This window comes from Verticillium nonalfalfae, assembly GCF_003724135.2.
Source record: "Verticillium nonalfalfae strain VnAa140/NRRL 66861 chromosome Unknown scaffold_6, whole genome shotgun sequence".
Taxonomy (NCBI): domain Eukaryota; kingdom Fungi; phylum Ascomycota; class Sordariomycetes; order Glomerellales; family Plectosphaerellaceae; genus Verticillium; species Verticillium nonalfalfae.
The window spans coordinates 227,812-248,053 of record NW_021167231.1 but is presented as its reverse complement, the minus strand read 5'-3'; the positions used below and the strand labels follow the sequence as shown (position 1 = coordinate 248,053).

Here is a 20,242-nt window from a genome sequence, read left to right as displayed (position 1 = left end):
ACTGGCCACATTACCCAGCACCATGGACGTTGCCGATCTCTCCCAGCGCATGCGCCGTTTCTTGCACCTCGGCAGCAGACACTCCTTGGAAGCCTCCTACGAACCGCTGTCTGATTCCTCTATTCGCCTACTCACCATCAAGCCGAGCGCGAAGCGCACAGACAAGATTGTGTGCGAGCTGCGCACCGTCGCTTTTGATGACCATGTCCGCTACCGCGCCCTCTCCTATGTATGGGGCGACCCTGATGAGACGGGCCTCGCCGTCGTCAACGGCAAGTCGTGCAGGTTCACGTTGAACCTGATCGAGGCTCTGCGCCAATTGCGGGAATCCATGTACGACCACAAGACCCTGGAGGAGCTGCCCCTCTGGGCCGATGCCGTGTGTATCAACCAGGGGGACAACGACGACAAGTCAAGAGAGGTGCCGAAGATGGGTCGAATCTACGGAAATGCAGCTGAGGTCATCATCTGGCTTGGCCCCATGGCCGACCCTGACGAAGAGGATCCGCCAGAAAAGGGCGACAGGCACAACGACGACGTCTTTGCTGAGCTGGTGCCGTACCTGCGGAGCGTCGCCCACGTCGAGGCCATGACGGCTGACACTGTTGCTGCCAAGCCGTCGGAACACATTATGAAGGCCAATCGCCGCCTCGTCAGGGACCACCTGTACTATCACAACTGGTTCGACCGGACCTGGGTGATACAGGAAGCCGTGCTCGCCCACGCGCAACCCCAGGTGCTCTTTGGCCGTCATGTGTTTGGCATGGGCGGCTTGGTGGCACTCTGGTTCCTGCTGGACATTGAGGAGAGTCCGTTCCACTGGGTCTGGGAGGACGTGTACCTGCGGTGGCAGATGTATGGACGTGTGTGGTGGGCGCGACAGCAGCGCCAGCTTCGTTTGGCGGCGGCCAAGGCGGCAGCAACGGCAGAGACCGTCGAATCGGCCGAGAGAATCGTCGCCACAGAGTTGCTCGATCTCTTCATCGCGTTCGGCTCGCTCGAGGCCTCTCTGCCGGCTGATAAGATTTATGCCCTTCTCGCCCTGATTCCCTACAAAAGCCTGCCACCTCACCTGACGCCCAACTACGATCTCCCCTTCAGGACCGTGTATCACGACTACGCCCAGTTTGTGCTGCAGCACACCGGCAACATCAACATCATTGCCTACTTCCCCCCGCTAGGCGGAGACGCGCCCTCCTGGGTTCCCGATTTCCGTGAGCAGATCGAGAACGACCGCTCCGGCGACTCCAAGGGTCCCGGCCACGTCGATATATCCCCCGACGGCCTCGAGCTGACGGTCCTTGCGTATGATCTCGGCGAGTGCATCAGCGTCATGTCCCGTCCGACAGAAGGCGTCGAGTACGGCATTCGCGGCTACCCGACCCGCTGCCCCGACCTGCGTGACGTCGCGGCGCGGGTCGACCAGGAGATTGTCACGCGCACAGCCGAACTCCGCGGCGAGGACGTGAACGTCGTCCTCGAGGAGTGGCTCGGACTCCCGACGTCGACGACAGACCCCGACCTGAGGCCCATGTGGGAGCGCGCGCGGCGCGAGCTCCTGCACAAGCCGGACGGCGTCGGGGAGGAAGACGACGAGCTGCGCTTCTGGCTGAAGCTGGCCACGACGGCGTTCAACTCGTTCGTCACGTCGACGGGTCTGCTGCTCTACTACAGCTACAACAACTGGGGCCGCCTCGATCCGCCAGCCGTCGGCGACCGCGTCGTGTGGGTGGACGGGAGTCACTTTGCGTTCGTGCTGCGGCCGGTCGAGGGGGGCAAGTTTCGGTTTGTGTGCTGTAGCGAGTACTGCTCGGATACGCTGGTAGACAATGCGATGGAAAGGAGTGGGATGGAAGAAACGACGCCTTTCACATTGGTTTAGGGGGGGGGGGGGGGGAGAAGGATTTAGGGGAGGAAGAGACTTAGGGGGGAGGAGGAGATGTAAGGGGGAGGAGGAGATGTAAGAGGGAGAGCGAGAGGCTGGGAGCGTATTTTGATGACCTGCGATACCTATTTATTTGGACTGTTCTTTCTTCTTCTTTCGACATGGCTAGCATAGCTCTGGCGTCAATGGCTGATTTTGGGCATGCTATGATGTGGCTAGTTATCAGGGGGTGTGAGGTGGGCTCTTGAAATGCGTCTACTGATCATTGTTTTTCGTCCTGTTGAACATATTCTAGTTTCTCTACGTGACGTGTCCGAGGCTCCGCAGAGTAGATGAACCAGATACTACAGCGAGAGGACCATGTGCCAGAGTGCCAGAGGCCAAGAGGGCCCAGAACAGCTTGCATGGCCCCCGGCCCGCGACGCTACCGAACCATGCTCATAATCCAGGTATTCCCAGGCCTCGCACGTTGCATGCAAGCCATCATTTTTGCATTCATTGTATTTCATCCAAAGAGTAAAATCTCTCAGAAGGAAGGGGGTATCTCATCTCGACGTTTCTCGTCTGCTATCTCCTATCGCCTCGCTCTCTTCTCCGTTCCACGACAGCGCCTCGCTCCGACCGCCGCACCCAGCGTCGCCTCCGCTCGCCGCGGCCCGTCCTCGCTGCCGAAGAAGCGGACGCGTGCCGGCCGAGCAGGCCCGTGTCGACCTTTTTGTACCGCGCCTCCCACTGCAGCCACCTGTCGAGGCCGGGCAGGTGCACCGGCACCGTCAGCAGGCCGAGCATCTTGACGCGACGCTGCTGGCCGCGCCACCAACCAACATCCGGTTGCCGGGGCGGCGCTGGCGTTTCGGCCTCTTTGGTCGTCGCGGCATCGGCGCCCGTTTCAGCGGCAGCAGCGGCAGCAGCGGCGGCGGACAAGGGTTTCGGCGGCGGGCTGTCGACGGCGTACAGGGCCGGCAGGGTGTACCGCACTTTGCCCGGGGCGTGGCGGCGCAGCAGGTCGGTGAGCCGAGCGCGGTCGGCGGGCGGCAGGCTCGTGCGAAAGTCGGCGGCGTGGGCCGGGGTCAGGGGCCCGATGCGGACGACGCCCTTGAAGCGCATCCGCAGGCGGACCCAGTAGCGGCCGTCCCAGAGGGTCCAGCGGCGCCAGTCGGTCCAGGGGCTCGCGTCGGGCGGCGGCGACGTCTCGGGCTTGTCGAGAAAGACAAAGGGCGCGTCGCTAAAGTCGTTCTTGATGAAGGCGACGAAGGGGAGGGGGGCCCGCGAGGGGTGGGGCTCGCGGGTCAGAAGCCACTCCTGGGCCGAGGTCGGTGAGGAGGAGGGGGGTACGGGGATGAAGAGGACCGAGGCCTGGTTGAAGGCTTTGGGGACGGCATCGAGGCGCGCTGCCTCCGAGGGCGTCGCGACGGACGGGAAGAGGCGCGGCAGGTAGGTCTGCAGGCTGGCGATGGCCGGCGGGTTGGGCTCTGGCGTGGCGAAGGCCACGGCGCGGCGGATGAGCAGGGCGGCCATGGTGCGGCGGCGGGACAGGCGCAGTGCGTGGCGACGACAGGCGTAGCGGGACGGGCGCCGCGCAGGCGGGACGGCGAGGTCGGGGAAGCGGACGGTCAGGGTGCCCACGTTGGGCTGGAAATTGCGGATGACCATGCGCGTGGCCCAGCGATCGGCCTCGGCCTCGTCGGCCTCGGCACGCGCAGCACAGCGACGGGACATGGCCAGGATGGCGGGCTTGCTCAGCGCCGCGGGGAGGTCGTGGCCCTTCCACATGTAGCGGACGGCGTTGCGCATGGTCATGGTGGGGTCCTTGTTGGTGGCATCCTCGATCCACGGCACATTGTTGGCCTCGCACGTGGCGATGAGACGGTCCTTGGGGAAGGCGAGCAGGGGTCGGTAGACGACGACGCCAGCGTCCTCAGTCTGGATGGGCGGCAGCGGCGGCGGCGGCGCGTGTCGCCTCGACGACGGCTTGCTGTCGGCGCCGTCGGCGTACTGCTGGTGGATGTAGGCAATGTCGAGCTCCGTCTGCAGGCCGCGGCGCAGCTCAGCCGCGTAGGCGGCCTTGTCCAGGTCGCGGCGCATGTCGCGGCGGATGAGGCGCCAGTCCTGCTTCCGAGGATGGAAACGGATGAAGGGCTGGGGCCGCAGCTGGTCGTCGACAAAGCCGCTCTCGTAGGCGCCGTGTATGTCGAAGCACTCGGGAATGTTGGCGGCGGGAGCCATGCCACGAAGGCCCCGCGCGCGGTGGCCGTTGAGCAGGCGCATGAGGACCGTCTCGTACTGGTCGTCTTCGTGGTGGGCCGTGAAGAGGCTGGCAATGTCGAACCTGGCACAGGCCATGCCGAGGCGGCGGTAGCGCAGGCGGCGTGCGAGCGTCTCGACGTTGGGCAGGGCGTTGGGGTCGAAAGGGTGAGCTGCCGTGTGGGTCAGCCCCAGCTCGCGGGCCCAGTGGATGGTGAGAAGCTCAGCCTTCATGAACTTGCTGAGGGACTGGATGACGTTGATGGTCTGGTAGGCTTCCTTGGTGCTCGTGGGGCGCAGGCGGTGGTCGACGACAAAGGCGGTGGGTTTGGCGACGATGCTGTTGTCGGCGACCTTCATGCCCTGGTCGAGAGTGCGCAGGCGGCTGAAGAGGAAGGCGAGGGCCATCGAGTCGGCACCGCCGCTCACGGCGAGGGCCACGCGACGAGGCACCGTGTGCAGGGCGTGGGGGAAGCGCGGCGGACATGTTGCGCGGACGGCCTCGCTGAACTCGATGAAGGAGATGGGCTTCGGAACATGGTGGAAGACGGGGACGCTCATACGGCGTGTGTTCTGGGGGGAGGGGTGGCGTGGGCACCAATGGATGGCTGCGCGGGACGTGGCAACGTGCTGGATAGGCCCTCGTGATGAAGCTTGACGATGGGAGTCGGCGCGCAGGGGAAGCTGGAGAGGATGGTGGAAGCTGGAGAGGATGGTGGAAGCTGGAGAGGATGGTGGAGGCTCGAGAGGAATGGTGGAAGCTCGAGTGGTGGAAGCTCGAGTAGTGGAAGCTCGAGAGACGTGGTGGAAGCTCGAGAGGATGGTGGAAGCTCGAGAGGAGTGTTGGAAGCTCGAGAGACGTAGTGGAAGCTCGAGAGGATAGTGGAAGCTCGAGAGGAGTATTAGAAGCTCGAGAGACGTAGTAGAAGCTCGAGAGGAGTAGTAGAAGGTTAAGAGACGTAGTGGAAGCTCGAGAGGATAGTAGAAGCTCGAGAGGATAGTAGAAGCTCGAGAGGATAGTGGAAGCTCGAGAGGATAGTGGAAGCTCGAGAGACTAGCTTAGCATTTTCGTAACCGTAACTGAAAGTGGTGGAAGCGACAGCAGTTGGCGGCAGGAGAACAGACCAAGTCGCGCTTGCCGAAAGAACTAAGAACTGCGGTGAGCTCGGTCAGCCGTCCGTCGTCTCTCGGTCAGACCATCACACCGTGCCCAGCTCGGCTCAACACGGCGGGACCCTGCGCCGACACTACACCCATCGACTTTCTTTCCCCCTCGGCCTTTGCATCGTCACTCGTTGGCTCCTCCATCCTCGACGGCATCCCCCCCCCGAACTCCATTGACCCTCAGAATGCACACGGCGACCGACTGATCAGGCTGCGGCCGCTGCTTTTTTCTTTCTTTTAATTAGTCTGTCATCTGTCGCTCGAAGACGCCTGCCACGTCGACTGGCTCTCGACACTGTCCTCGACGACCCTCTGACCCCTCGAACCGACTCCTCCATCCACGCACTCCCGAAAACGTCAACCCCCTCCCTCCTGCCCAACCATGTCGACGCCCTTCACGACAGCCCTCCTCGCCGGCGGCCTCGCCGGCACAACAGTCGACCTCTCGCTCTTCCCCCTCGACACCCTCAAGACCCGCCTGCAGTCGCGCGCCGGCTTCTTCCCCTCGGGCGGCTTCACAGGCATCTACCGCGGCGTCGGCTCCGCCATCGTCGGCTCCTCCCCCGGCGCCGCCTTCTTCTTCTGCACCTACGAGGCCGCCAAGGCGCGCCTCACCGACCCCGCCCGCCCCGGCCCGCTGCCCGCCCCCGCCGCCCACATGGTGGCCGCCTCCCTCGGCGAGGTCGCCGCCTGCGCCGTCCGCGTGCCGACAGAGGTCGTCAAGCAGCGCACCCAGGCCGGCCGCCACCCGTCCTCGGCCAGCGCCCTCGCCTCCATCCTCGCCCTGCGCGCCGACCGCGGCCTCGTCGGCGTCTGGCGCGAGCTCTACCGCGGCTGGGGCATCACCGTCATGCGCGAGGTGCCCTTCACCATCATCCAGTTCCCCCTGTGGGAGCGCCTCAAGGCCTGGGGCCGCGCCCGCAGGCAGCGTGCTGCTGCCGCCGCCGCCGCCGGGGGCAACGCCAGTGATCTGGCCGCCGTGGCCGACGTTGGCGCCGTCGAGAGCGCCCTCTACGGCAGCGCCGCTGGTGCCGTGGCCGCCGGTCTGACGACGCCGCTCGACGTGCTCAAGACGAGGGTCATGCTGTCCGAGCAAAAGGTCAGGGTCGCTGACGTCTTGCGGAGCGTGTGGCGCGAGGAGGGCTGGAAGGCCTTCTTTGCCGGCACCGTGCCGCGCATCACCTGGATCAGCATCGGCGGCGCCATCTTCCTGGGCAGCTACCAGTTTGTCGTCAACACAATGCAGACCACGCGCGACAACGAGAGGCGCCTGGCCGAGGGAGTTCTGTGAGGGGCAAGGAACGCACGGCCGAACACGTCAGACGGAGCAGAAAGGAGCACGACAACAGGGGCAGCCATCGTCCCGCAAAACACGGCAGCACATAGCGTTGATGAGCTCTGATGGTAGCGGTATCCCATGCTACGACAGCGACGTATGTACACTACTCATTAGAGGAAACGGAATACCCCTTGGATATATAGAAGTATAGAGACACCAAGAAACACCTCGGACGCTGCACCACAGCACCGCCACCTGCAACCCATACTAGGTTCGCCACACGGGCTCGGAAATGCACATGACGCATGTCGTCACTTCTTCTATGCCGCTGCCGTCGTAGGCGCCGTTGTCGTCGCTGCCGGAGTGGTCGTTGGGGCCGGCGTCAAAGGGGCGGCAGACCCGTCCGCTCCATCGGCACCTGCCTCGGCTGGCGCCGCCTCTGGCTCGACTGGTGCCGCTGCCTGTGGTGTCGGGATGGGATTCTCAATCACCTTGCGACCGTTCGCCTTGTAGTGCAGCGTGATGTCATTACCACCCTTCCATACGTGTGCACGTAGCGTGGCCAGCGTCATTGTGTTGGGTAGTTTCTACGTTCCGTTAGCGCCCCTCTCCGTCCAATGCAGTGTGTCAGACTCACCATGTCGTTGCAGTACAACTCGAGGTACTCATCTGGCCTGAGCGCATTTGGGTCGGGCTCTGTCACAGGCGGCTCGATCCTCTCTGCGACATACGACAGGATCTTCTTGACGCGCAGCATTCTGTTGGCGTTCAGGCGGTTGTTGCCATCCGTGGCCGCCAGGTCGGGAAGCGAGTTCTCCCACGGCACCAACACAAACGACACCTTGACTGGGTCTTTCGGCGGGATCTGGTTCTGCAGAAGCACCTCTCCCAGCCACATGGGACCACGCTGCTCAATGACGTCGACATCCTGGCCGACCGTCTCGACCGTGCCCTGATACAAGTTGGCGCTCGAGCCAGACGTCTCCTCCTGAATGAATACTTTGGTACCAGAAGGCAGCTTGAGGACGGGCGTATCGTTGTACAGACTGGGCGTGATGCCCGTTTCGACAATCTTGTCGGGGCTGTCGGTGAGTTGCTTTTCATATTCGTTGCGAATACGCTGGACGACACCGAGGAAACTGTCGTCGACTTCCTTCTCGTGTGTTGACGACGACTCAGACTCCTCTGCCTTTTCATCCACAACGGCAGGCTTCTCTGTGCTGGTCGATGCCGAGCGGCCAATCTTCTTGCTTCCAAACGACATGCTGCCCATGCCCATGCGGAACTTCTTCTTGCCGAACGGCGTGCTGGGTGCCTTGCCGTTCGCGTCCTTCTCCTTTTCTTTACCATTCTCGGCGCCGGGCGATTTGACGTCATTTGCTGCGGGCTCTGATGGCGTCGCAGGTGTCTGTCCACCCTTCGAGGCGCCGTCGGCCGGTGCAATAGTGCTGGAGAAGTAGTCTCCATTTTCCACCGAAGTGCGGTTGGCGTGCGACGTCCTCTTCTCCAAGGGGCTTGCCGGTGTAGCTGCGCCCTCCGGAACATCTTGCAGACGGGCACCAGGGGTCGCCATGCCGATGGCAAGACCAGGGGTCGGCGCCCACTGCGCGCCATTAGCACGCGGTGTCGTTGCAGATCCCGGGCCCTCGGCCCCCCCAAATGTATTGGTCGGCATCTCGATCGAGGTGGGCGGGGCCACTCGGCGGGCAGCGGCGATCCTCTTCTCAACCGTCTCGTTGAGAGCTGCGCGGTGAATCTCATCCTTTTTGATCTCCTCGTCAATGACATTCGCGAACAAGTATCGAAGAATCCACTTTCCAAGGTTGACTGCAGTCTGTTAGCAACCACAAGTCGTTGCGTGATGACGGGTGCCTGACGTACTTCGTTGGTCATCCCTGAAGTCCACCGCCTCGCCCGGCGCCAGGTCGTCGGCGTACATCTCGGCGTCGAAGCAGTTGAAAGGTTCAAGCACAACCGTGAGGCTGCCGGAACTCGTATCTATAGAACACCAGGGGGCAACAGCTTCACGGGTGTTGACTTCGGGCTCGACGTCCTCTAAATGCCGCTTTCCGTAGCTCTGGATAACCTCGCACTACATGAGACGTTAGCGGACCTGGCTGTGAGAAGCACGTCATGTGTATACAAACCCGGATCAGATCCCAAAGGAGCACATCGCCAGCAGTGTCTAGCGTCAGCACTCTTCTCCTGTCGTTTAGGAGCTTGTGCTTCACCAGGCCGAACTGGCCCTCGATGGTTTCTCGTGGAAGGTGGAACAGGGGCTCGGGTCCATGGGATGTCGAGTCGGGCGCAATTTCAGATCCCTTTCTCGCCGCGGCATTGCCGCCAATCGCCGCATCGGGGTCTCGAGCGACTTGCTTCGGGAATGTAGCCGTGTTGGAGATTTTGAGGATCGATTTCGCTGGAATTTCCTTATTCTCTTCCTTCTTGTCTGTAGACTCGGTAGCTGGCGGGGGTGACACTTGCCTGGGCCGTGCTGTGGATCCAGAGGCTGACCGGTGTCGATGGTAAGCCTCGGGCAGCTTAATGTCTGACGACGTGTCGACATCGGGCCACTTGTTGATGGATGATGTAGATGTAGCTGTCCAGATGTAGCCGTCGGCAGCCAAAATCTTGCTAATGTTGCCATGCTCTTGCGCAATGGCAAGTGACAGGCCGTCGTCCATGTCCTCGAGCGTGCCTCGCACATCAGTCTTGGCTACCATTCCAGAACGGTCACTGCTGTAGAATATGCCCAATGTCGGGTCGTCCGAGTAGAGCGACCAAACACTATCGTTGTGCATGGTAAAGGTGTACATGCAACGACCAGCAGTGATGCTCCAGAGTTTGATTGTCGAATCGGAACTGGACGTCATGACGGTGTCGCCGGCCTCGTTGAGCAGGATGGAGCGCACGTTGTCTGTGTGGCCGACAAACTTGGTGACGGCGTCGCCGGTCCTGGGATCCCACAAGCGCACGCTGGACTCGGGACCACCACTGGCGATGATACGAGGTGCGACGCTCAGGGCGTAGATCGAGCCCTTCTCGGCGACCTCGCCCTTGTTGTCGATTTCGAGAGTCTTGCCGCCGCCGTTCAGGTCCCAGAGGCAAATCTTGCGATCGAGGCCGCCGGAAGCAACCCAGTTGGCCGACGGATCGTGGGGCGGGGTGGCGACGCACTTGACGTAGTCGGCATGCTCGCCAATGGTGATGGCATCTTTCTGGGTCTCGGAGTGCGGGCGCCAGACCTTGACGGTCAGATCGGACGAGGCAGATACGAGTGCCGTGTTGTTCTGGGCGAGGACAATGTCGTTGATCCAGTGCGTATGGGCCTGGGTTTGAGCGCGGAACTTGGTGGAAGATTTGGGCTTGGTGCTGTCGGTAGTCGCGAGGCCAGCTGCGCCAGCCTTCATGTCGAGGAGATCCCAGGCGCAAACGACGCCATCTCGTCCGCCGGAATAACTGCACGGTGGCACGGTCAGCAAGCGCAAAGACATCGGGGGTGCGGAGAGTGTGGCGAGAGGCCTACAGAATGGCATTGGTCTTGTCAATGGCGAGTCCGTTGACGCCAAGTCGGTGGCCACCGGGCTGGGAGTTGGGAAGCTCGAGGACTGCGCGTGCGGGCACAACAGGTCAGTACGGCGATGAGCAAGGTATATTGGGGCTTGCCTCGGAGCCCGTCGGTGCGTGCTTGATCGTTCTGGCTCGTCGGCGTGTCCTTCCCTGGCTGTGTTGTGCGGGGTTGGGTGTTGTCGCAAGCCGCGACAGGTATGGATGAGGCAATCCGCAACACGGCAGACGGGAGAAGGGGGGCGTACCATAGCTGATCCTCTGGCGAGCCTTTTTCGCTGCCATTGTGAAGGGGTTGGAGGGGGAGAAGCGTGTGCTATTGCGATATCATGTGGTGACGCCGTGGGCGGAGGTTGCTGTCGTGGGGTAGCAGCTCTGAAGCGGTGCCAATGCTGAATGGGAGAAGGCCACCCGAGGAAGAGGAGGAGTTGCTCGTCGAAACTGCTCTCCAGGCAAGTTTGTTGGGTCTTGTCAGGACAGGACCTTGTCAGGATCAGGACAGGACTTAGCCGACAAGCAACGCCGCACGCACTGCATCTGCAACTCCGATGATGGTGGGCGGTGGTGCTTGGCTTGGCCTGGCCTTGGCCTGGCTGGACTTGCTCGACCCGGCGGGCATGGGCATGCGTACCTGGCGCCGCGCTAGCTTGCTCCTGCCCCCCTCGTCCCCCCTCTCACCAGGACCAGGTGGAAGGTGCAGCCTGCGCAGGAGCAGCAGGAGACACCCAGCGCCCGGCAGGGGTTCAAGGGAAATCGGCCCCCTCCCCCCTGGGCGCTAACCTCTGTTCGTTGAGCCCCGCAGTGCTGATTCGACAGAGGACCTGTCAGTGGAGTTCTGGCCTGGGGAAGACGGGGCCGCTAGATCTTTTTGGAAGCCACGCTGCAGCAGCTTGTTCATATTCCACGGCGGCTTTGTGCAGGCGTTGTCTGTCCAGTCGTCGCTTCTTCGACCAACCCCAGGCAACCATGCCACGAAGTGGTCATGGCCAAGAAGCGACGGCCTCACTTCGTCTCACTGTCAGCTGACGATGGCACTCGTGCTGTATGACAAGACGACATTGGCATATACTACCTAAAGTACCTACCTAGTACCAAGGTCAAGTAAGGTAGCTAGTACTTAACGACCAGCTGCTGTGTTGCCCCGCAAGTCAAATTCACAGATTGGACATGGAACATGAGGATGCACTACCCGAGCAAAGCTGCGTCCACGAGCATAGATGCTTGCTGCTTCAGTTGGCCATGAATTCGTCGCATCTGCATTGGAAAAATCCCTATGACTCCTAAGCATGCGGCGCACCAGAGCATAACATGCCACCAGATGCTTCTGGTGCTTCAGCCCCTGGTCATCGAAGCAATCATGATAGTGCTTTTCCATTGGTGGCCTGTCTCGATCCGTCCTGGACGCAGCTTCTCACTGCACATTAACCCAGCTTCAAGCTTGAAAAGGCGTATGGCTCAGGATGCTCAGCTCACTCACGGAAGCGCAATATCATCAGCCTCCGATATCTCAGCCAGCGCACCACGTTGTGAGCAAATCTTTCCAACTACCAAATACCTCGTCACGTCTTCCTCATATGAAAGTAAGCCATTCGACGACTCATTAGCCAGCCATCTGTCAAGGGATCAGCCCAAGTTTCAACCTACGATGTCTTTTCGTTTAGCCTTACAACGCTTCGCTTGCAAACTTGCTGCGTGCCGTTGCCTTCCTTGACAGTGTTGTCCTCTCTCGGAAAGACTGCCGATGATGGCGCTTCCACGGCACTTATGGACCCTTCTCAATCTGGACTGATATCTCCTTCCAGATCCCAGTGTTCAGGGGCCATGCTCACGGCTCCGATATGCCAGCCTCGGGAGCATCACATCTTCAGCCTAGCAAGTATATCCTCAAACCCGGCGATGCTCGTCCTCACATCCGTCATCGTGTCGTCTCTGCGCCTTCCCTTCTGCCCTACTTCAGCAGTCAGTGAATGCTCTTCCGCTTGAACACGACGACCATCGAACCTCGCTTCTCGCGCGCCTTCCGCACGCAGGCCTGGCAAGTCCCCTCCACAGGCCGCGTCGCATTCCTCAACTCACCAGTGCACATGGCCAGCTTCGACTCGCTCGGCGGAGATGCAGGAAGGTGCTTCGTGTGGTGCAGAGTGAGGTCGCGCGTCGGGTGGCCGAGGTTGTGACCGCGAGCGGAACGGCATGGGAAGGTGTTTTGATACTGGTGGTGATCGCAGGAGACGTGCAGCGTATAAATCTGGATGCACATTGTGCGCGGTACGACTTGGGAGTGGCTTCTCACGATGTTGATGTCGCCAGCGAGGGTCTCCTGGCTATTGTTTTCTACCAATATCGATGCGTTAAGGGGGTAGGAAAGGAGTCGTGGCAGTTGAACTGGCGAGAACGAAGGAAACCGTACCAATCGAAAGGCTGTTCGTGCGGCATGGATCATATCGGGCCCTACCAGAAGGCAGGTGCGATTGAATGACGCTGTACTGGATTCATCCTCCTTGATGCGTTGGTAATAAAGACAACGAAGAAGACGAGATGACCAATGCCGGAAACCACGACAGCGGACAAAGCACACATGCACACAAAGCACGCCCAGCAGCAAAACAAGAAAGAGGACGACAAAGCTCATAAAACAGCAGACAGGGGCAGCCGATCTCGAACGTCGTACAGGTCCCGAAATCCCAACAGGTTCTGTCCAAAAAAAAAAAGTTGTTCTAAAACGCCATGCTGACCGAACACGCCAGAAAGTACAAGTGTGTTGATTTTTTCACCCATCCTCCTCCCCTTTGATGCCCCCTTCTCCCTCGCCTATCGATTCTGGCTCCGCTCCCTGTCCTCGGGTATTCTCGCCTCAGTTGGACCGACCCTTCTGCCTGAAGCGGTCATTCTGCCTCGGCTGGATGCCGTACGTCCTCCTGCCCTGGACCTTCTTGTCCCGGCCGCTGGCGCCGACCGTGACGTCGACGCGGGGGGGGACGGCAAAGCCGAAGCTCTTGGCGAGCTTGGCGAGGTCGAGCTTGTTAATGTCGTAGACGGAGCGCAGCGAGTGGCTCGCGTAGGCGTGCAGGTAGCTGCGGTAGCCGTCCTTGGCCGACTTGTTGAGGTAGTAGTTCTGGCTGATGAGCTTCTCGAGGAGGGCCTGGATGTTGGCGACCTTGCTGGCGGGAAACTCAAACTCGACGACGGGCACGCGCGCCGCCTTGAGGTGCGACAGGAAGCCCACCTCGCTGGGGTGCAGGAAGAGGAGCGACTTGCCCTTGGCGTTGGCGCGGGCGGTACGGCCGACACGGTGAATCTAGACTTGTCAGTATGCATGCTACTTTAAGGGTGTCGTGTCGTGTTTTGTGGAGAGGACTCACGTAGTCGGTGGGCGCATCAGGGGGGTCGAACGAGACGGACCAGTCGACGGAGGGGATCTGGGCGTGTCAGCAGTCTGTCTGGGATGGCACAATGTCAGGTTACGTACATCGAGGCCACGGGCAGCAACGTCAGTGCAGATGAGGGTGCCTTGCTTGGCATTGCAGAACTCGAAGAAAGTGTTCGTGCGAGCCTGCTGCTTCATCTTGCCGTGAAGACCTACGAGTCGTTAGCAAGTTGACCATGCGGCAATGTTCCAGGCGGGTGAGGACGACGTACTCAGAACAGGGAGGTCGATGTAGTTCAGCAGCTCGGCGTGGTACTTGACCGAGTTGCAGCTGCTGAAGAAGACAATGACCTTCTTCTTCAGGTTCCTCTTCAGAAAGGAGAACAGCAGCAGGAACCGCTTGTCCTCGTCGCAGATGACGTAACCCTGCTCGAGGCCCTCGACGGTGCTGTGCTCCTTCGTCTGGTCGACGTTGATGTACAGCGGTCCGGCGCGGAGCGATATCCGCGCAAGGTCCTCGACCTTGGTCGTCTGGGTCGCCGAGAAGAGGGACGTCTGCCTGTCGGCGCTGGGCAGGATCTTGACAATCTGGCGCATCTCGTCCTCGAAACCAATCTCGAGGATGCGGTCGGCCTCGTCAATGATGAGGGTCTTGAGGTTCTTGAAGACAAAGGGCGTGTTCTGCAGGTGATCGAGCAGGCGGCCGGGCGTGGCGATGATGAGGTTGACGCCCTTGGCGAGCTTCTCGGCCTCAGCACGGCGGTTGGCGCCGCCAATGACAATGCCGTAGGTCTGAGAGTGGTGCTCCATGAGCTCGCGCGCGACGCCGAAGATCTGCAGGGCGAGTTCGCGGGTGGGGGACTGCGCATGTTAGCGACTGCTTGCATCCCAACGGGCTACCATCCCAACGGGCATTCTCTCAAAACTTACCACGACGATGACACCGGTTCCATTTCGGGGCTTGAAGCGCAGCGAGCTGAGCATCTCGATGGCGGGGATCAGGAAGGCAAGCGTCTTGCCCGAGCCCGTCTTGGCCGCACCCAGGACATCGCGACCCGTCAGCAGGGGCGGGATACCTCTCCTCTGAATCTCCGTCATTTTTGTGAACCCCATGCCCTCTATCGCCTTCATCGTCTTCTCCGACAGGTTGAGCTGCGAGAAGTCCTGCGCCTCCTCGCCCGAGGGTGGCAGGGTCAGGGCCTCGCGGTTCGGGATCTCCAGGTCGACATCTTGGTCGTTTGCTGCGGTCGCAACGGCTTCCGCGTTGGCTTCGGCCGCTTCAGGATCTTCGTCCTCGTCCTCCTCGTCTTGCTCCTCCTCTTCGCTGCCAGACTCGAAGTTGTCCTCAGACTCCTCGGCAGCGTCCTTCGCCTGCTTCTGCTTCTTCGACTTTCGGGAGACGGCTACCGGAGCCTCAGCGGCCTTGCGGGCAGCAGCCTTGTCGCCGTTGGCGTCGCGGAGCTTGCGCTTCTTGTTGGAGGCGGCGTCGACCATTGTGCCGTTTGTGGTTTGTCGAGTTGTCGGGGTTGGGGAAATGTGTACCTCGAAAACGGTGTCAAGGCTCTCTGGGTCGGATTGAAGAGGTGGGATTTTTTTCTTATCGCCAGAAAAATTCTGGGACAGCGGGACTCTGTCAATATGCACATCCCCACAGCCCTACTCAATTTAGCACTTACTGTCTAACCAGAATTTTCGTGCGAGCCTTGCCCTTTTGGCAATAGATCTAGTGGATCGCTACCACTGCCTCCTCAATGAAGTCACCATGTGTCTAACCTGCTTTGGTTAGACAGGGTGCGTATCAGCGGCGCGTGGAGAAGGCTGACGATTAGATAAGATAAGAATACCATGTTCTCCCATCCGTGAACCTGTTGTCCATCCACTCGGCATCGTCTCATCACGAAGAGTCAAGAGGTGTCAGCCTTTAAACAATACATGACTACGCGCTCTTCAAACGGAGAAATGGATGCTGTTTTCTTTCAGTGATTCCATTCAATTTTTGCTTCCCTATCGCAGTTTCTCACGTGGTTCAGGTTCATCGCCAGATGGCCTTGCGAATGTGGCGGGGCAACACTACGCGCTACCTTACCCCAAAACCAGAACCTCAAGACCTGTTCACCTCGGGTGCTCAGGGATATGTAAATACATCAACGATTTACTCAGCGTGACTTGAGAGCCATGAATGTCCGATGGTCATACGTCAACTGGGTTCATTCATAAATAACGATACAAGTCGCAGGCCCGTTGCGACTCACACTGATCCCCGTGCCCTCAATTTTGAACCTGTCCCCCTCCTCGTCCATGCAACTCCGCCACGGCCGAGCCGATCATACCAGCATGCCATCCTCAAAACGCCAATGAAGCAAAGAATTCTTCGTCACCACTCAAGGAGTGTGGATCAAATGACAAACTGGGTCCCGTGTGTCGATGCATATTCCTGGGTTCTTCATGGTCCTGTCCTTGCCCCAAGTATCTCAGTGGCCGTGTTTCTCCTCAATCAAGCAGAACTAGATGGTCTCAGGCGTGGGGTTCTCGTGCTTCGCCGTGCTACCCTTGCCACGCCATGTGCTGACGGCGGGGATGTTGGCCTCATAGCGGACCTCCTCGGTGCCGTACGCGCGGGGAGTGAGCTTGATGAGGGTGTGCAGCGGCACGTTCATCCAGGGGCTTTGGGACTGGTCCTTCTTCATGAAGTAAGCGTAGATGCAACGCAGCACGGCTTGATGCGTGACGATGAGGATGTCCTCAGAGCGCTCGAGTTCCATGATGATGGGCTCCAGGCGGATAACCACGTCGCGGTACGACTCGCCGCCACGGTAGCGATAGTTGTACTTGTCCTCGTCGCGGGCTGCAAAGTCGTCAGGGTAGCGGTCCTTGATTTCCTGATACGTCAGGCCATCGCAGACGCCAGAGTCGAGCTCGTCGAGCGCCTTCCACTGGAGCTGGTTGTAGTGAGGCGGGTGGAAACGGGCTGTGGCGATGGTGCGCTTGAGGGTTGATGTCCAGACCGTCAAGGGGCGGTCGTCGCCGACGGACTCACGCACGAGCTCGGGCAGTTTGCGAGCGTATTGCTCACCGCGAGGCGACAGCATGGTATCGCCGCCAATGCGGCCGTCGAGGTTGTATAGCGACTCGCCGTGCTAAAGCGTTTGTCAGCCTGGGGGGGGACACGATTACTGGGTTTCATTGGTAGCTCAGAGAAACTCACTCTTGACAGCCAGATGGAGCGCGGGCGGATGTGGAGGTTCATGAGATAATAAACAATGCGGCTCTGCAGGTAGTCCTGAATGCGGTTGATGATGACTTGCTTGCCGACATCCATAATCTTGAGGAACGTGTAGCTGTTTTCGTCACCATCTTCGTCGATCGACGTGTACACCTGCTCGTAATTGCGAATGCGGTTGCGGAAGTCGAGTGCCGCCTGCTCGGGGTCTTGGCCAGCGTAATCGGGCGAAGTGGCCTTGACGTCACGAATATTGGCCATGATGAGGTCTTCATCATCACACTTGCTCTCAACAAAGATGACTTCAACGCCCTCCTTCGTGCAGCGGTCCAAAACCCACTTGCGGCGCTCTTTCGTGGAGTTGGTCGCGTCAAGAATGGCGACAGTGCCATTTTCCTTCTGGAACCAGGTCATCATGTCGGCGATGGCAGCCTCAGCGGCAGCGCGGCGCTTCTGCTCGCCCTCGCGGTTCTTGACGTCGAAGAAGTCGGCGGTGGGCTGAGCAGCCGTCTCACGGCGGTAGTTGCCGACATTGAATGTCTTGGCCTCTATTGAAAGCCATTTGAGATAACGTTGCGCTGGCGAAAATGTCAGCATCAGAGCAGCAGTAGAGGCTGTTATGTCTGGCTTGTCAGGTCTCACTTACCCTTTTGGGCGATGAAGCTCTTTCCTCGGGCTGGCAAGCCCACCATGACCACGCAGACCTTGGTGTCTTCCACCTGGACGCCCATGCCGTTAGTCAATCGCACCATCTTGACTTAATTGCCGGTACGGTAATATGCTTTGTTTGAAGAAAAGTGATAAAATGTAAGAATAGCACGAGGTAGAATTGGAACACATGAAGGAGAGGTGCTTGTCGTGAGGTCGGGGTCGATCTGAGTCCGCGTGACGCCAGGGGTGAGGTGGTGTTGGCAAAGCTGAGCTCGTGTGATAGTTGCAGCACCGGCAGCAAAGCTCCCAAAACGTCTAGGAGAAGTACGAGCCTGACTCAAGGCTTGAGACGGGCTTGGTGGGGGGAAGTAATGCCAGACGCTGTGATGGCGAGCCAATTGAGAACCGCAAGGTGTGAAGAGTAATGTTTGGGCCCCGGGACAAACCGCCAGAGACGGATACAATGAAAGGGCAACAAGGTGAAGCAGAGAGGTGGTGATGGGAATGGGGAAAAGGTGCTGCTAGCCAGGCTCTGGCCAGTGGAAGTGGGTAGATGCTTCGTCTCTCTGGCAGGTGCGTGGATCGTCAAGTGGGACAAAGACTCTTCCGGCCGTCCTTCTCCTAGGGCTGAAGAAGAGCTCTCTGCCAGGCTCGAGGGGTGTTCAAGGGTGAAGAAGAGGCCGCCAGAGTCCAGAGCGGACGTTGAGATGGTGGGTAGTAGAGTGGACCGACAACTGGTAGGTAGTAGGTAATGCCAAAACCACAGCACCAAGAGACCAGTCAAACGAATGACGAATGGCGCGAGGATTCCCGAGGATGGACAGTTGAGTGCGCGGGGCGGCAGGCGACGGGTGACGGGTAGGGAGGGTCCTTCGGGAATCGCAGGATGAGCTGATGGGGCCTTCTCCGACACCATTGGCCCGGCCGAATGCCCACACCGTCTATTCTCTCTTTCCCGTAGCCCGTCCACAACTTCCAGAGAGCCGACGAGGGGCGAACAGCGTGGGTGAGAAGGTCAAGAGACCTTGACAAAGTGGGTGGCCCTGTTGTCCCTGCTGCTGGCTGGTTCGGCTCCTCTACGACAGGCTTGGCTGCCCACCCCGCATCTCCAAGTTGGTCCAGCTTCAGAGAACGCTCTGGCTAGCTGCTTGGCCGGGACCCCGACACATCACTCTGGTCGCGGTCCCTTGCCTCACCGAACAGCCGAGGTGGAGCCCAGCGCCCTCGCCGTAAAGCACTGCGATGTGACAATGCCAGCGTGACCGTGTCCGACGAGCCGCACCCATGTTGCCGACTTGGCACTGGGATTCCCGACAAGCCTTGCTGCATCGAGGCAAGAAATATGCTTTCCATGGGCCCTGTCAAGAACGCTCGTTGCCTTTCCCACTCTCAAACCTCGTTGTTTTCCCATGGACCACTCGCTTCGCCAAAGTTTGTCTCATCCCAACCGCGCCGTTGTGCAAGTGCGTCAGTGGCTATGAAGTACCGACGACGCTTGTCACAGACACTGCTTGTCTTTTATCCCGCGGGTCGTTTGCTTTGATGCCACCCCAATATAAAACTTGTCCGCACTGGTTGCCCTCCCTCCACACTTCTGAACGGCTCGTCCAGGCACCAGGAACAGCATAATTCCCAGCAAATCGGCACCTCGCCAGTCCTACGTCGTCGGTGCGGCCCCTGTGAACTACACCGCCTCCACGGCATCACTTGACAGCGAGGTCACGCGCAAGCACGTCCCGACCCGACAAGGGGGGTGCCACCCTCGCCAGAAGGGTCTCGACTCTTGTTGCCCCCACGGCCGCTTGGGAAGAGGGAGAAGTGTGCGAGAAAGAAAGGAAGAATAGAAAGAGGACGCAGACTCGGCAGTGGAAGGTGATTTTCGAGGGAGAGGAGGAACGACAAAGCGACGAAATGAAAACGAGAAATTGGGTTCGACCGCAACTCACCCTGCTGAAGCTGTAGGTATTCTGGCGCCGCCTGCCCGCCCTGGTTTCCGCCAGCGGGGGCCCCGCGGCAACTCCTCCGAACATGCTTGCTGCTGCGTGCTGCGTGCCTATGCTTCCTCGCTCTCTCTCTTTCTCTCTCTCTCTCGTGTCTAGTCTCGGTGACGATTAGAGGTATAAGGAAAGCTCTTGCTCGAGCTACTGCTGAGTGGTCGGTTATCGTCTTTCGGAAGAGGTAGAATGTAGGTTGCTGCAGAGGAATCGACCACAGGAAAATGCTGCGGCAATTGATGGCACTGCCGCTGAGGCCTGGTCACCCACCCCGTAGCGCAACGAGGGGGCTGATAGCGGCGGGGTGGGATTGGGTTTGAGATGCGAGGCGGCAGCTGGCCTTCTAGGGAGCACGCTGGGTTCCAGTGCAAATGAGGTGCGCCCGTAACCCCGACTGCTGAGTGGACATGCTGGCAAGGAGAGTGTGTTTTCTTCTTTTTTTTGTGTCTGGGAACGTGGAAAACCTCGCGCTGTCGATCAGACCCAGGCGCTGGGTTCTACCTGCCCGTTCTACACCTCAAGTCTCTGAGACACGTCCCCCACGAATGTGGCTGTCGCTCAGTGGGGGTCGCAGGCTCGCTTATCGTATCACATCATGTCTCGATCGTTGCACTGCATCATTACAGCCGTTCACACGATATGGACAGCATCGACCAAAAGGTCAAGCAACCTATATACTTCATTGATACAGAGGATCTTGTATGTCACTGATCACATGCGTGATATGACCCTTTACACTGTCAGCCCCCGTCATATGGGGAAAGACTTGGACGTGTCCTTGTCTTGGCCACATCTCATGTTGTCCATGCAACACTGAAATGCAGTAGTATCGCGGTAGGTTGCGTTCTTCAATTCCACCATTGGGACTGCTTTG

General features: G+C 59.6%; 6 protein-coding genes across 6 annotated transcripts; 2 read left to right on the top strand and 4 right to left on the bottom strand.

The window, feature by feature from the left end:
• Positions 1 to 22: 22 nt before the first annotated feature.
• D7B24_007485 (uncharacterized protein) lies at positions 23 to 1,882 on the top strand (the record flags this gene model as incomplete). The annotated part of the gene is made up of 1 exon (XM_028641594.1): positions 23 to 1,882. The coding sequence occupies one exon, from the start codon at positions 23 to 25 to the stop codon at positions 1,880 to 1,882; it is 1,860 nt and encodes a 619-aa protein (XP_028498719.1).
• A 570-nt stretch (positions 1,883 to 2,452) lies between these two features.
• D7B24_007484 (uncharacterized protein) lies at positions 2,453 to 4,690 on the bottom strand (the record flags this gene model as incomplete). Its single annotated transcript, XM_028641593.1, has 1 exon — positions 2,453 to 4,690. One exon carries the CDS (start codon positions 4,688 to 4,690, stop codon positions 2,453 to 2,455), a length of 2,238 nt encoding a protein of 745 aa, XP_028498718.1.
• Positions 4,691 to 5,675: 985 nt separating this feature from the next.
• On the top strand, positions 5,676 to 6,584 carry PET8 (S-adenosylmethionine transporter; the record flags this gene model as incomplete). Its single annotated transcript, XM_028641592.1, has 1 exon — positions 5,676 to 6,584. One exon carries the CDS (start codon positions 5,676 to 5,678, stop codon positions 6,582 to 6,584), a length of 909 nt encoding a protein of 302 aa, XP_028498717.1.
• Positions 6,585 to 6,892: 308 nt separating this feature from the next.
• Positions 6,893 to 10,424, bottom strand: D7B24_007482 (uncharacterized protein; the record flags this gene model as incomplete). The annotated part of the gene is made up of 6 exons (XM_028641591.1): positions 6,893 to 7,159; positions 7,210 to 8,399; positions 8,454 to 8,664; positions 8,720 to 10,031; positions 10,099 to 10,180; positions 10,388 to 10,424. The coding sequence occupies 6 exons, from the start codon at positions 10,422 to 10,424 to the stop codon at positions 6,893 to 6,895; spliced, it is 3,099 nt and encodes a 1,032-aa protein (XP_028498716.1).
• A 1,675-nt stretch (positions 10,425 to 12,099) lies between these two features.
• HAS1 (ATP-dependent RNA helicase) lies at positions 12,100 to 14,997 on the bottom strand (the record flags this gene model as incomplete). Its single annotated transcript, XM_028641590.1, has 6 exons — positions 12,100 to 12,470; positions 13,005 to 13,434; positions 13,499 to 13,555; positions 13,606 to 13,715; positions 13,776 to 14,364; positions 14,434 to 14,997. The coding sequence occupies 6 exons, from the start codon at positions 14,995 to 14,997 to the stop codon at positions 12,100 to 12,102; spliced, it is 2,121 nt and encodes a 706-aa protein (XP_028498715.1).
• Positions 14,998 to 16,007: 1,010 nt separating this feature from the next.
• Positions 16,008 to 17,475, bottom strand: FBP26 (Fructose-2,6-bisphosphatase; the record flags this gene model as incomplete). The annotated part of the gene is made up of 3 exons (XM_028641589.1): positions 16,008 to 16,640; positions 16,709 to 17,301; positions 17,370 to 17,475. 3 exons carry the CDS (start codon positions 17,473 to 17,475, stop codon positions 16,008 to 16,010), a joined length of 1,332 nt encoding a protein of 443 aa, XP_028498714.1.
• Positions 17,476 to 20,242: the final 2,767 nt, after the last annotated feature.